The sequence below is a fragment of the Cololabis saira genome, chromosome 14 (assembly GCF_033807715.1).
Source record: "Cololabis saira isolate AMF1-May2022 chromosome 14, fColSai1.1, whole genome shotgun sequence".
In the NCBI taxonomy this organism is placed as follows: domain Eukaryota; kingdom Metazoa; phylum Chordata; class Actinopteri; order Beloniformes; family Belonidae; genus Cololabis; species Cololabis saira.
The window spans coordinates 27,985,414-28,000,245 of NC_084600.1; the positions used below are offsets into that span (position 1 = coordinate 27,985,414).

The 14,832-nt window shown below is 42.4% G+C and overlaps 1 protein-coding gene across 2 annotated transcripts in view; it reads left to right on the forward strand.

Moving 5' to 3' along the window:
• The window catches only part of rad51d (RAD51 paralog D), a 29,139-nt gene that overhangs the window by 12,576 nt on the left and 1,731 nt on the right, over positions 1-14,832 (forward strand). For both annotated transcript variants that reach the window (XM_061740298.1, XM_061740299.1), the window contains 7 exons: positions 10,810-10,891; positions 11,083-11,217; positions 11,298-11,393; positions 11,489-11,576; positions 13,640-13,710; positions 13,840-14,007; positions 14,595-14,724. In XM_061740298.1, coding sequence (XP_061596282.1) covers positions 10,810-10,891; positions 11,083-11,217; positions 11,298-11,393; positions 11,489-11,576; positions 13,640-13,710; positions 13,840-14,007; positions 14,595-14,690 — 736 coding nt within the window. In that variant the 3' untranslated portion in view covers positions 14,691-14,724. The remainder of the gene's footprint in view (positions 1-10,809; positions 10,892-11,082; positions 11,218-11,297; positions 11,394-11,488; positions 11,577-13,639; positions 13,711-13,839; positions 14,008-14,594; positions 14,725-14,832) is intronic.

Here is a 14,832-nt window from a genome sequence, read left to right on the forward strand (position 1 = left end):
CATTTAGGGGTAGGGATGAAAACTAAGGGTAGTGATAGTATTGGGACAGGGCCTAAGTGAAGAGGAAGCTGTGTCGTGTAGCTGACCAAATAGTTTTGACCCTTTTTAATGGCACAAAAGCTGTAGTGTATTATTCAGAGTATTTGTGTATGAATCACTATCGGATACAAATAAAGTGATAACATTCAGCATTTGATGAAAATACCTGCATCATCACTCTCTGTGTCCACATGGTGAATTAAGCTTTGAAACATTTTGATGGTTCCTTAGTGATGCTGAATGAACTCCAAGGTTACCGTCTCCTTAAGAACAAACCTGTTTATTCCCACTGTGTGGTTTATAGATCTCCTGGCAAGGAATATATGGAATCGCAACTCTTGGAGGGTGTTCATTCAGCGGAATCGAATGAAAGATGTCTCAAACAGAACATCCTGGCATTGTAAAATCACCCTGAATCAAACCGACCAAAACTAATTGATGGTTTAAAAAAAAATAATGCAAACCATTTGTGAAATATCTGTACAGGTCCAAACACGTCTTCGTCTGAAGTGAAAACGGAAAGCTTGTGCACATCAGATGGCCATTTCTTATCTAGTTCACTTTTACATCAGCTTTGCCCCATCGTACCTCCAAACCGTTGTAATTGCTTTAGACCAATACCATGAAAAACTCTTATTTCTTTAAATGATGTGGTCTTAAGTGTTTTGTGATTGGTAAAATTTCTCTGAATGCCCTACCCATATATTGTGTACCATAACACAATATATCCATAAGTAGTTTTTCAGGGGCCAGACAGTTGATGTTTGTCTCCATTACCAGGAGCGGCCCTGCAAATTAAATCTTCAAGGACCCTTGCAGGGCCAAAAACATTCAGAAACGGGATGAGAAAAGGAGAGGTAGTCTACATCAGCCTAGAGGAACTACTTGGCCAGGGGTCTCTGCTAATTGAGCATTCTGAGCAGGAAATTAGGTTCACCTGAACATAAATCACGTGAACACAACTGATTCAAACCATTTTGACCAGAAACTTGATGAAGGTGGACATTACAAGAAAAAAAGCAAACAAAAAACGCAAGAAACATCCCTGTCCCTTCCATGTTTACTTGTCTTCTTTTCTTTTGCTGTATTCTTCTGTTTCGCTTAATGTTATGCTGTTGCGAACAGCAAAGAGGGCATACCATCACGTGGTAAAGAGTGTTATTTGTTCACTCAACACGTCTTGTGTGGTAATACAGTGTAATGGAGAGGGATCAGCTGAAAGGGCTGAGATGTGCGTTGGTCCAGTTAGAGGTTCCACCTGGAACCCTCTGCTCATGGAAACGCAGCCTCAGGCCGTAGTAGCATTTGACTGAGAGAGGTAGCAGCTGCTTGAAGTTCCAAAATAAAGTCTATCATGGATTTCACAAGACTTGGGTAACTGGTCGGACACACAACCTCGGAGGACTTTACCATTGTTGCATCATTGCAGATATGTCATAAAGGTATGCCCCATGTCCCATTTAATGAGCTGTTGTACTTTACAGGATACATGGCCCCCGAAAAAGAGAGTTGAAACGACAGTTCAATCAAAACTCCCTCCCGAAAGTAATTCAGCTCGAAGTGTTGCAATTAATCCTGGCTGTCTCCAGTCATCAGTGTCTAAAATTTCACCAACCAAATCAGCACAGTAAGGTAACAAGAAGGAGCTATCAAAATATCACAAAGTAAAACTAAGATCAATACGCTTTGAGAAAAGAAAATGCCTGGTGAAGAAATTCAGTTAAGTGAGCAGAAAACATGCACCAATGTTTTGACAAAATGGTAAGAGAAAAAAAACAACAAAAAGAAATCTAAAGGCAAGAAGCCAAATGTAAACCATCACTGGGTCTTTAACGGAAGGTAACAGTATTACAGTGGAATGAAGAGAGGCACTCGCAGACTGTGGATGATTGCATCAGAGTGATTTTTCAGTGCTGAACCGCAAATCTGCGCTGGGCAAAGGGATGATGCTGGAGATTTTGTTTGGTTCAGGTCCGATAAATGGATAAAGATGAGTGCCTGAAGGAAACAACCAAAATTAGAAATTGTTGATGATACGAGGTTGTACGCCGGTTAATGTCCTAGGAGAGGTAGGAGTCATTAATTCTACAGTGAACGCACAATTACACATTGAAATTTTAGATTTTTCTCGTTTCTTCAATTGGAAATAGGTTTGGTCTTTTTTCCAGGACGATGAAGCCTCAGAACAGATCCTTCTTAAGATGTATCCACTCAGTGACAACAGCAAAAAAAATAGTGGATTTCAAATCAGCTTATCATTTATCGTGGGAAATGAAAGGAAGTGTTTGATTGGCAAGGATCCAAGCCGCAAAGCTGATCTGAAAACCCCAAGTGCAACAAGAATTTGGACCTCTAAGGTTTCAGAGTTTCATAATACCTTTTCTCATAACTAAGTCAATTCCTTGAGATGGACTCCAAAATAATTGCCATGCAGTGAATTTAATTTAATTCAGGTAGGATTCAGAAAGCCTGAATATGTGTGTAATATGTCATGCATATTTCTATATGTAGAAAAAGAAGAAAGACACATATCTATGGAGCCAAATCAAGGCCAAAAGTTTTGCTAATTTGAAAATAAAATTTGAACCTGAAAATTCTTTTTTACAGTTTCAATTTTATTTTTTTCAGTATCAGATCTTTTTTTCAGTTTCAAATCTTTTTATTTCAGTTTCAAATCTTTTTTTCAGGTTCAAATCTTTTTTTTTCAGTTTCACGTCTTTTTTTTTCAGTTTCACTTCTTTTTTTTTCAGGTTCAAATTTTTTTTTCAGGTTCAGACTTTTGGCCCGGATCTGGCGTGGGGGGCGTGGCATCAACTGTGAGGGGCGTGCCATCATGAGTGACAGCAGAACAGAGAAGGCGGGGAACGTTCCTCAGTCATGTTGCCTTTAGGAAACGTAGGTTGCAGAAGTTATCAGTAGAAGTATGATTCAACACTGTATATACACCATATTCACGTGATTGGCAGTGGAAAAAACTGATATTAGTGACACATTTCTGTTTAAAAAGCTGTTTTAGACCGTACTTGGTAGTATGTGGAAGTGGGAAATGTCAAACTTTAAAGTGTGGCTGTTGAACTGTACAGTCTGGCATTTATTGCTTTTATACTGCGATTGGTGCCAAGTACGGTCTAAAACAGCTTTTTAAACAGAAATGTGTCACTAATATCAGTATTTTCCACTGCCAATCACGTGAATATGGTGTATATACAGTATTGAATCATACTTCTACTGATAACTTCTGCAACCTACGATTCCTGAAGGCAACATGACTGAGTAACGTCCCCCCTCTTCTCTGTTCTGCTGTCACTCATGATGCCACGCCCCTCTCAGTTGATGCCACGCCCCCCACGCCAGATCCGGGCCAAAAGTCTGAACCTGAAAAAAAAAATTGAACCTGAAAAAAAAAGAAGTGAAACTGAAAAAAAAAAGACGTGAAACTGAAAAAAAAAGATTTGAACCTGAAAAAAAGATTTGAAACTGAAATAAAAAGATTTGAAACTGAAAAAAAGATCTGATACTGAAAAAAATAAAATTGAAACTGTAAAAAAGAATTTTCAGGTTCAAATTTTATTTTCAAATTAGCAAAACTTTTGGCCTTGATTTGGCTGCATACATATCTATATTCAGAGGGAAATATTTATTTAACACAACCTTTTAAGATAAATAAAATCACTGCTTGTCTTGCAGTCGAACACTAAGATGAGACCCATCAGATGTGCACATGTGGTCTAAACCCTCTGAGTGTGGGAGAGAGATTGTTAGTTTCTTTTGATCCGTGACTTTTCAAGGACAACGACTTTCATCTCTCTGAGCCCTCACAAGAACACAACTTGATGTACACCAGCAGCACAGCCCTCTGCATTGTTTCTGGAGTTGGCAGGAGGAATGCAAATAAGTCCCTCCCCCGCCATTTCTTCTCTTGACAATCACGCCGTGAGTGGGTGGTGCGAACACGAGCTTCACCTTCAAGCTGAAGGACTTTGGCTATGTAAATTTAAGTGGATGTCTGTCACATCCATCATCACAAGTGAGTTGATGAGACTCTACAAACTGCACAGATCGCTGGCCTCTTCCTCAACGATGGCAAATCAAAACAGTGCACTTCTAGAAACAGATGGATGAAGTATTTTGACCATCACACTTGATGATGATCAGAATGTAAGTCACCAGAATAACTTTGCTCTTCCAGAAGTGCCTCAGGTTTACAGAAACTTTGATCCAGTAGATTCTGTACATTTGGTGAGATGAATCCAACATTCTATGTTGTATCTGTGTTTAATATTGTTCTAATATAAAAGGATAAAATGATTTAAAAAGTCCCACGATTAATGCTACTCTTGTCACATCATGTCTGAATTGGCTTCCTAAATGATCACTTCATCAATCTAGCAATAAAGGTAGAGCAGGAAAACAGCTGTGACTGTTGATGAATATAATACTTTAGCTTGGGCAGGTTTTCCTGCCGCCTTTCTCGTTTTTACTTCAACCAACCATCCATTTATCTGTCCATCCATCCACTTGTCTGAGTTTGGGTCTCAGGGGCAGCAGCCTCAGAAAAGAGGCCCGGACCTACAGGCCTCTCCTGAGCCACCTCCTCTAGCTCCTCTGAGGGATTACCAAGCGTTACCAAGCCAGTCCTGGATCTACCACAGCACCATGTCCAAGACACCCCCCTAGGGAGGCGTTCAAGCGTCAAACTTCTCGTCCTCTCAAAGGGAGAGTCCAGACACACTAGATAGGAAACATTTCAGCCACCTGTATCCACTGTCCAGTTCTTCCTGTCATTACCGGCAGCTCAAGACCAGAGTGAGGGCTGGACCGTTCATCGACTGATGGACGGAGAGACTAACCTTTTGGCTCAACTGTCTTCTCACCACGACAGACCGATAATGCGGACGCATCGCTGCAGATGCTGTCCCCGTTTGCCTGTTGGCCTCTTGCCCTACTTTTCCTTCGCTCGTGAACAAGAACAACAGTAAAATAAGGCTCTTAAAGTTTTACTGCCTTGCTCAATGCTGGTGGACACAAATCTGAATCACAGAGAAAACATCACAGAGTATTTTTACTAAATCACAATGGCAGATTCTCCCAGTGAAAAACGAAGTATTCATGTTATGGGTTCTTATTAATATTTGATCAAGGGGCCCTTTGGTTGTCGGGTCCTTTTGAGTGTCGGCAAGATTAAGCAAAAACATCACAACTGAGCTTCATTATATTTCAGTGGGAAATGGATCAGATCAGTGGAAGAACTCATTAAACGTGGAACGAGTTTCTAACAGAGGAACAGCTTTCCAAGCGTCTTTGGAAGTCATCTTGAACTCTCATATAGTATTTGTCATATATATCAGTAACTAAGTAACTACAAGGCATGGGAGCCATTAGTGTCATTGAGGAGACAAAGAGGTGGAAATCCAACAAGGTACTGAATTATTTCAAAATTGCAAAAGTTTGATCAGAATGTGCTAGCTTGCTAACAACTCCAGTTCCAGAGGAGTTGGAATGCTGTGATAATTGTTAGTAAAAGGCTGGAAAAGTAAGAGGTATTTATAAATAACGTCAAAAAATGCATGGAGGAACATCCTGCAGCTAAGGGACACTCCCCGCCTGCTAACACTCATATTTCTCCAATTTCACTTGTCCGATGAGCATGATTGGGGCTATACTTAAATTTTTGCATAAAACCCCCACGTGGCACTATTTTGAGGCTGATTTTGAATTTATCTCGTCAGATAAATCCGTCTCAGGTTTGAATTTGGCCACTATGTTCTTAAATGATTGTACATGTCCTCATCTACATACACGTGCAGCCGTACCATAGCCAAGTGCAGCTCTTCTGACCTTGTCAGAGAGGATGAATCTTGCTTTGGCATGAAAGGAGCCCTCGCACTCGCCAGACCGGCCCGACTTCAGGACCGGTCCTGCGTGAGCACGCTCCAGACTGCCCAGTGCACCTTGATTAGGTTAGCTGGCAGCATAGCAGAGACAATATTAGGTGTGAAAAGAACCTCCTGGAGAGGCTGAGTCCCCCGGGTGTAAATAGTGCATTGTAGGATAGAGATTCATTAATCTCTGCATAAAACTTTAGAATTTGTGGAAGAAATTTCTGAATAATGATCCTCAGTATGAAATGGTTGTGAAGTTCTAGTCGACAACTCACTCAGGTAACTGGTTTTTGTCTCTTGTTTTGTTTATAAATGGAAAGCTAATCAGCTCCTGATGATCAAACTTCAGTTGGACAAACAAAACATTTACAAAAATCGTTCCATTAAGCGATGCAGCAAATATATGTTTACACTGGATGTTTTTGTTTTCTTTCTCTTTCTTTATAGGCTGGTTTATTACAGACTCAAAGATTATGCACCGATTACCTCCTCTTCTACCTGGCTTCTGAAATTTCAGATCAACTGCAAACAGTCTCGGCTAAAAATGCTCTCCTTTTTCTTTCCAAGCAACATTCAAGAAAATTCAGCGCCACGGTCCATACGACTCCCCTCCCTCCCCTCCCGCTTTGTGTTATGGTGTAGGTTATTTAAACAATCATACATGATATATTTTTAGTTTTGGATGTCTGGCCACATGAGGAAACGTGTTTCTCTAATATTTGAAAGAAAGGTTTTGGCTGCCGAGGCAGCTCAACAGCTCAACGGGCCGACGCCTTTCTGGCACTTGTTTGGCAGAACTATTATTTACAACCTAAAATCAGATTGAATGGTTGTGAAACTTTCTTTTATCCTCCATCTGCACCATCACATCAGGCCAGACTTTGTTCAATCTGTTTCAGCTCAGCTGGAAATGAATGGCCCGCTGTTGATTTACAGCTTTAGTGTGTTGTGGTGTGAATAAGAGTGCTTACACAGAGCTGGAGGAGGTCTGTATAAACGACCCAGGCTGTACAAAGGTGGGACTCGACGCAGATTTACCAGTGCAGCAACAAAGAATCCAGAACGAGACTGACAACGTTGTAAATCTTGAGCACAGACCTTAGGTGGCTCACTATATCCCTCTGACTAAAGATAGTCAACGTGCCACTTCTGAGGCAGTTTGAGGCATCTATTTTCAGTCGGGAAAAAGCAAGTCTATGTGTTGTACTCGTAAAAGAAATAGATTCACACTTGAAGCTAAAAATTGCAAAAGGTTGATGCTTCAGATGAACCCACACAGGCTGCTATTAGACATTGTGTTGGTTGCTTCACACAACCGTGAATGTGTGCACAGAAACTCTTTGCAAGACATCAGATAGTTGTTGAAAGATGTTCAATCACCACCAGACCATTATTCTGTTAAATGTGCAGCATCACAGCATTACAATCTGTTTAGAGAGACTGTTATCTGCTGAATGTTGGTCTGGTGAAGACTGTTGAAACTTCCTCTGGTCACATTTTCATTTCCTGCCAGCAAAGTCCTCCAATATGAGTGTAAATTGTTTTTTTTTTTTTTTTTTTTAATCCATTTGTCAGTTGTGGCTATCCACCATTTTAAATTAGTTTGGTGACTAAAGTTGTCCAGAAACTCCTCCATTTGTCCATCAGTCCAGTTTAATGTAACATAACAGTACATCTAGTAGACGCTTTTATCCAACACGACTTACAACAGAGGAATACAGTGAAGGTCCAGTAACACATTGGGTCGCGAAGTAGGTGCTGATAAAATAGCATTTAAACAAGTGCCACTGAGACAAAATTCAAGTAACAGTTTGGGCGGTTAAAGGAGGAGAGCAGATGACGGCAGCAGGGGTTCCTGGAAGAGGCGGTTTTCAACACCTTAAACGTAGAGAGGGATGACTCTGCTCTTGTGGCCACAGATAACTTGTTCCACCTTCAGGTCTCCACTGAGAGGAGAGGCCAAGGCCAGTCTGTGTTCTTGTGAGGAGCGCAGTGCTCGGGAACAGAGCCGGATTAACGCAAAGGCAAACTAGGCATGTGCCTAGGGCCCGATTGACAGGGGAGGGGCCCAGACAGAGGGACAAAAAAAATTAAAAAAAATGTATTTTTTTTTTGTCTGCACACATATTAATGGTTGATGCCATGCCGGTAAAAACCTAAGGCATATATATATATATATATATATATATATATATATATATATATATAAATATATATGTGTGCATTATTACTATATTTAGTATACATACATATATATACGCATACATACGCACAGGGCCGCCGCAAGGGGTGTGCGAACCGTGCAACCGCACGGGGCCTCGCGCCCCAAGGGCCTCGCGCTCGGGCCGTTTTTTTTTTTTTTTTTCTCATTTTTTCCCTTATAAATATCAACAGTCACGTTCCATTACATACCTAAATGTGTACTAGTCTGTGCATATCAATAAATATATGTGCAATGATGCGCGTGTCTGTTGTTCAATACAACTGATCAGACCAAGCGCGGACACAAGCTGCTCTGATCCAGACGGGTGGAAGTGGAACAAACTGTCACACAATGTCGAGAGAACGAGACAGATTCAGGAAATTTCCATCAGGGGATGAAAAAAGAAAAAAACAAAAGAAAATGGAAGAGTTTAATGCCTCTCTGAAAGGCTCGTTTGATAAATTTGTTACAAAAATCACAGATCCGACCGGGTCTCAAGCAGCCGTGGGGCCCCGCGTCGAGGCAAGAGATGATGATGAGGCAGGGGAAGGTATCCAGTATTTTGCTAATTGGAGAGTTAAAATTGCGCATATAGACACCCGATCCGACCCGAAAAACCCAAAAATTTCGCGCGCGCGCGCGCGCGCTCGCTACGCTCACGCGCAAGGGCCTCCCCCGGGCCATTTCGTACAGGGCCTCGCAAATATCCCAGACGGCTCTGCATACGCATACACATACATACACATACAGACATACATACTACAACACACTTTGTCTTACTGCAAATTTTATTGGTCTTTGTAGATTTGACTTTCTTATTTAACTATTCAATTTAATCAACACATTTAATTAAGATTTTCTGCAAAATGCAATAGCTTAAAACATTTATCTTATTTTACTCTGTTTACATAGCAATGCTGACACCTATTGGTGATTTACTGGTACTAATACCTTAACAATGATACTCGCAATCGATAAGATAAGGATAATTTAATAGCATTTAATAGAGCGTTGTAATAACGTATAAATAATAAAAATCAAAAAATAGTCTGATAGACTGTATTCCAAAATAAGTCATGTGTTGTATATTAAACAAAGAACCAACTTGACTATGACTATGCTATGTAAAATGTGAATTAACTTTTATTAGTAACTTTGGTAAGTTTAAGATTTCAATTCATAAATAACATCGATGGAGGGGGCCCCAAAAATCACAGTCTGCCTAGTGTAGTCCATTTATTTAATCCGGCTCTGCTCGGGAAGGGGGGTACACCTTTACGACAACCTTCAAACAGGCAGGTGTGGGCCCCGAGATCAACTTGCAGGCTAGACATGGGCTTGTGTTCTGTTGGAGCAGCTGCAGGTAGCCAGAGGAGATCAATGAGCTGAGGTGTCACGTTTCCCATCAATTCTTTTTTTTTTTGTTGTTACTGGGTCTTGATGACAGCACAGAGACTAAGGCCTCTCCCAGACTAGATGGTCTTAGGCCTGATTTGCACGTTGCAGAGCTTGTGGCTGCATCAGTGGCTTGAGGTCGAGAGTTGGAGTTAGATCTTGGTGTGTGAGCAACTTCAAGACTCATCAAAGAGGCTTGCTGATTCACCGCAGAGCTATTGCCAACAACCATAGACTATCCAGGGAATATGTTATGATGTAGGCGGGCACAGTGGCGCAGACTTCTCACAGCAAGAAGGTCCTGGGTTCAATTCCTGCCGGGGACGCTGTGGGCGCTGAGTGCGTGTTAAGTTCCCCCATGACTTCAGCCCCCACACCCAGGGTGGGGTTGGAAAAAAAAAGAAAAGGGAATCTGGAAAGCAAGAAGTAGACGCAGACATGCACCAAACCACAACACAGCAGACAGCCACAAAACACACTCTGCTGGCCGCCTGTACTCGTCTCTCTTTGGTTGTATTCTGAACAAACAGCTTGCCTTGTTTGTTTCCTCCCTCAGACCGTGTTCAGATGTGTTTGTTTTGTTTTTTTTTTACATGGTTATGCCTCATTTCCTCTGAGAGTCTGTCGATAGATATCACTGTCAGATCTTGTATTGTGTGACCCTCCGTCAGCGATCAGTAACGTGAACAGGGAAATAACTTTAAGACTCCCAAATTCTCAACAGCGACTCCTGTCTTGGAAAGAGACCAACATCTTACTCCTAACGTCAATTTGGGTTAAAACCAGTTTAAGAGCAGCTTCGGAGCGTGTTGTACGCTGCTGAGGGGTTCCTCGTCTGTTTTACTGACACAACTTATGCATTTCTCTCCGTTTACTGAATATCCTTAAATATCAATGTTTTCTTCTTCATTATAATTCAATACAGACCATTTAACCCCCAACCATGTCTGAGTGAGACACAATGTTAGATAGGTGGCTTTATTAAAGCAGCTGATTGGTGCAGATTTCTTCTACACTTCCGTTCGTCTTATGGAGAGATATAAAAGTATCTTCAGAAAATGGATAAAAAGCCAATTATTTTTGACAGATCTGATTTGAAAGGGGCGGGCAGAGGCTGAGCTTTATTGGACACAAATAGCGGCTGCAAAAACACCTTAGGAGAGGTCTGGATCGTGATGCGAGCAGGATGTTTACCGCAGCTCTCGGTGGCTCTGAGCTCGCACTTGAAGCTAATGGTTTATTACACTGGATGGCAGATGTGAGTAATGAATTGTACCTTGTTTCTTGCAGCTTAGATAAACTGCTGGATTCTGGCTTGTATACTGGAGAGATAACGGAGCTGTCAGGAGGTCCAGGAAGTGGCAAATCTCAGGTGAACATTTCCTACCCACCCCCTTTATCACTGATAATTTCAGCCTCATAAATTTGCTCTTTTTTTACATTTCCCTCTTTTCTTATCTGATTATCTAAAAAAAAAAAACCCTCCCACTGTAGAAATCCTTTCAGACTCATTGTTTGTGCTATCGCTAACTATTCCCTTTATGCCTTTTCCATGTCTTCCAGGTGTGTTTTGCCGTCGCAGTGCAGATTTCTTACCAACTCAAACAGAGCGTCATATATATCGATACGACGGGGGGGCTGACGGCCAGGCGTCTGCTTCAAATGCTACAAGCTGAAACTAGCAACACAGATGAGCAGGTGGGCTGACACAATTCAGATTCAAGGAAACATTATATAGCCTACAAACAAAAAAATGTGCTGTAAAATAAACTTTCCAGATGGAGGCTCTTCAGAGGATTCGTGTCTTCCGCTTGTTTGACATCTACGCTCTGCTCGACTGTCTGTATGGTCTTTGCGGAGGCGGGCTTCAACAGGTTTGTTTGCATAACATATACCTGCCACACCTGAGGGACCCTGTGAGAGAGGAATCAAATCTTCAGCAATCTGATTTTGTCATATTTTGCATTAGGCGTCTGGCGGCGGCTCTGTCAAGGCGGTGATCGTGGACTCGGTGTCAGCGGTTATCTCTCCTCTACTGGGAGGCAAACAAAATGAAGGTGATATCTCTTTCTGCTGGTCCATCGTATTTAATGGTGCCTGCAGCGGTGTTTACACCTGCAACCGCGGATCTGGAGAACACATATAACGGGAGGGGGTCCTGTATGTTTTGTGGAAAACAAGTCATCGAGGTTCCAAGAGCGAATAAAAATGACACTGTTGTACAGTCATAACAATTAAAGCTCAAGCTGGAATGAGGGAGTAAATGCATCAGTGTTAATGAAAACATGGAGCACATGAAATTGGACTTTCATCTCTTGAGACGCTGTGATTAAAGTTCTTCATCCAGCTACACTTTATTCAGCTTTATTGCTACCAGCTGGTTCATAGAAAGCCCCAAAACCATGATCTAATTAAACTGCCACTGAGTAGCCAAGGATCCAAGCAGCAGCCTGAAATAAACCTGCCGCTGCAAAAGCATTACAAGTACAAACAAACATCATAAAACCCATGAGTAACTAAAAAAAGAATATGTATTTGGGCGTCTGAAGTGGCACTTTGTGACTCTGACTCCTGCTGTGAACTGAGGTGTAGAGACGTGGATCAGCAGGGAGCTGCTGTACTGTATCCCTGTGAAAATATGAACAAAAATATCCGCTGAGGTCTCAGGAAATGGTTTCAGCTTGTTGGCTTCAACAGCACATCATTTAAACGTGTAGAAGTCCAAACCTGACCAACTTCAGGTGAGCTTCAGTGAGTCTTTGAGAATGTGCAGTTTGTTTCTGCCGAAGCGTTTACTTCTGTCTGTAGCCTGGCCCTGGGTCCCCCACCTTTATGTTGCTTTCTTCTGGAGCAGGTGTAGATCTTGTGATTGACAGACTACATGACACAGCAGGTCAGCCGTCCACACCAGATCCACCGCAGGGCCTCCCATGGTGAGGAAGCTGCACACATCTTAAGGAGATCTCTTTTTCATCCATCCAAACATTGCGGTCCCAGAGCTGCTCTGGCTTTTAAAGAGTTTTCTTTTTGGTCAAGTCAACTCTGACCTTTCTCTCGTGTTCGCTTTGTACTTTATAGTGAATCCTCGGTATTTGCTCACTCAGAGGAGTCTTTGATAATAAGTGGAAGTCTTGGAGAGCATTTTCACTCTGCTGGATGTTGTGTATGGCTTTTCCTGCTATGAATCACTGCCGTTATCTTCCCCAGATGTCCTGGCCTTTTTATGTTGCTGAGCTCGCCGGTATGTACGTGTGGAGGTGTGAGTTTTTTTCTTTTTTCCGCTGAATCCTGTGAACTGTTGATTTGGCCTCTCCTAATGTCCCAGCTATCTCTGTGATGGATTTGTTTGGTTTCTGCAGCCTAAGCATGCCCCGTATACTTGTGCACAGAGAGACCTTGACTTCTTGCTGTGAGTTCACTTCAAGTTGCAATTTAACCAGACGTTTACATAAATATTCAGAGATGTACTGATTTAATTTGGATGTACTGGTCTAATCTGGATTTCCTGTTATTTGAATGTTACTCGTTGGATGCAACATCTATATTTACATTACTCTTGATTGTCGAGGCAAGGATACGCCGACACAGTTACACAATTACAACACAGGACCAGTCAGGACACCAAGATAATCCCAGGCTGATCTTCTGGTACCAGATTGTTGGTAATGGATCCTGTGGAGCCAGGTTTCTGTTGATTGAGATTGTGGAAAAAATGAAAAAGTATCTATCATTTGAATGTCAGGTTGGCTTTCCCCCAACAGAGCACTGCCCTGTAACCAGCTGAACAGCGTTTACTCACATTACGGCTGACCGATGCCCTTCTACATGTTAGCTGGTATGGGGAAACATCCTCGCTGGTTTGGAAAGTATTCACAGTCCGAATTTACTTCTATTTGATCGTGATTAGTGATTATAGCTGAACTTTCAGTGATGGAGTATTCATCTCTGTGCTCAGGGGTGACATTGCCGTCCCTATAGCCTGCGGAGAGCCATGAATCACCCTCGGCAACATTAATGTAACACACATCATCTGAGGTTTAGGCCACGTAGAGACTATCTGAAAGACGCTGAGTTTATTCTGTTCATGCACCAAACTCCTCACAACTTTTTGTGCCTCCAGGCATGTCCTTGATGATACAAGTGGCGGGAGTTCTTAAGACGATGGCGAAGGACTTCAATGTTGCAGCTCTGGTAAGGAACCGTTCTTGATGCCTGCTGCTCTGAATGCACGATGCATTTCTCCCGTCCGTTTCATCCACCCTCTAGCAAGGTGTGTATTATCTTTTGAAAGTGAAAACCTGACTGAGTCTGGGCCTGCAGGTAACAAACCACGTGACTCGGGGTGGCAGCGGGGAAGTGCAGCCCGGCCTCGGGGTGTCGTGGAGCCCCGTCCCCAGAACCAGGATCCTGCTGGAGCAGGTGGAGAGGTCTGGGTCCCTCGGCAGCTCCAGTCTGCGCTCTGCAACGCTGATCAAGTCTTCCAGACGGGTATCTCAGACGGCTCTGACACACCATCACTGTTGATCCTGTCAAGCCTGTTGTCAAAACATCTCGTTAAAATGGAAACTGCAAAGTCGTTTGCCCGCCGGTCTAGTTTTGATAAAGGCGCTTCTGATTTCCATTTAAAAACATCTTCCAGCACGATCTTTGAGAGGAATACGTCAGTCTTATCTTTCTAATGTAAAAAGTCAGGCTGTAAATGATGACTCCTGCTCATTTAGATGCAGAGCACTGAGGCTGTTTACCCAAATCTGAGGCAGGATTTGTACAGAGCTGTGCCTTTTATCAGTCGCTCAGATTGGGGCATACACGTCCTCTGAAGACTCTTTAGTATTCTTGAGAAGTTGATATTTCCAAACACTTGTCTCTGCCTGCTCATACTTAGTGTTTACTGCTCAGCAAAGGTCTGTTGATGCCTCAACTCAGCGTTTTCCTCACTGTTTTGATTTTGGTTTCCCAAATCACTGAAATTCTGCAGAGAACCACCGTAATTAGAAGCTCATACTGTCTTAATATGCCACTTTCAGAATGAACTGAACCCCACATTATTTGCCTACGTCTGCTGCATTTCTTAGCCTTGTCACATCAAAGAAGAGTTCGACCTGCGGTGGTGGAGTCGCTCTGAAGAACGGTCCTCAGGAAAGAGGAAACTGGATGCGACGGAGTCCTGACGACTATAACTCGCTGCTTTACATGTCTAAAAAGGTATGTGAGCGCACTTCTGGCACCTCATTTCCAGGGGAATGTGCACCTCCCTTTGTTTCCGAAGTGGTCAGCTGATCTGCTGCTTTGTAAATCAGGCATAAAAACATT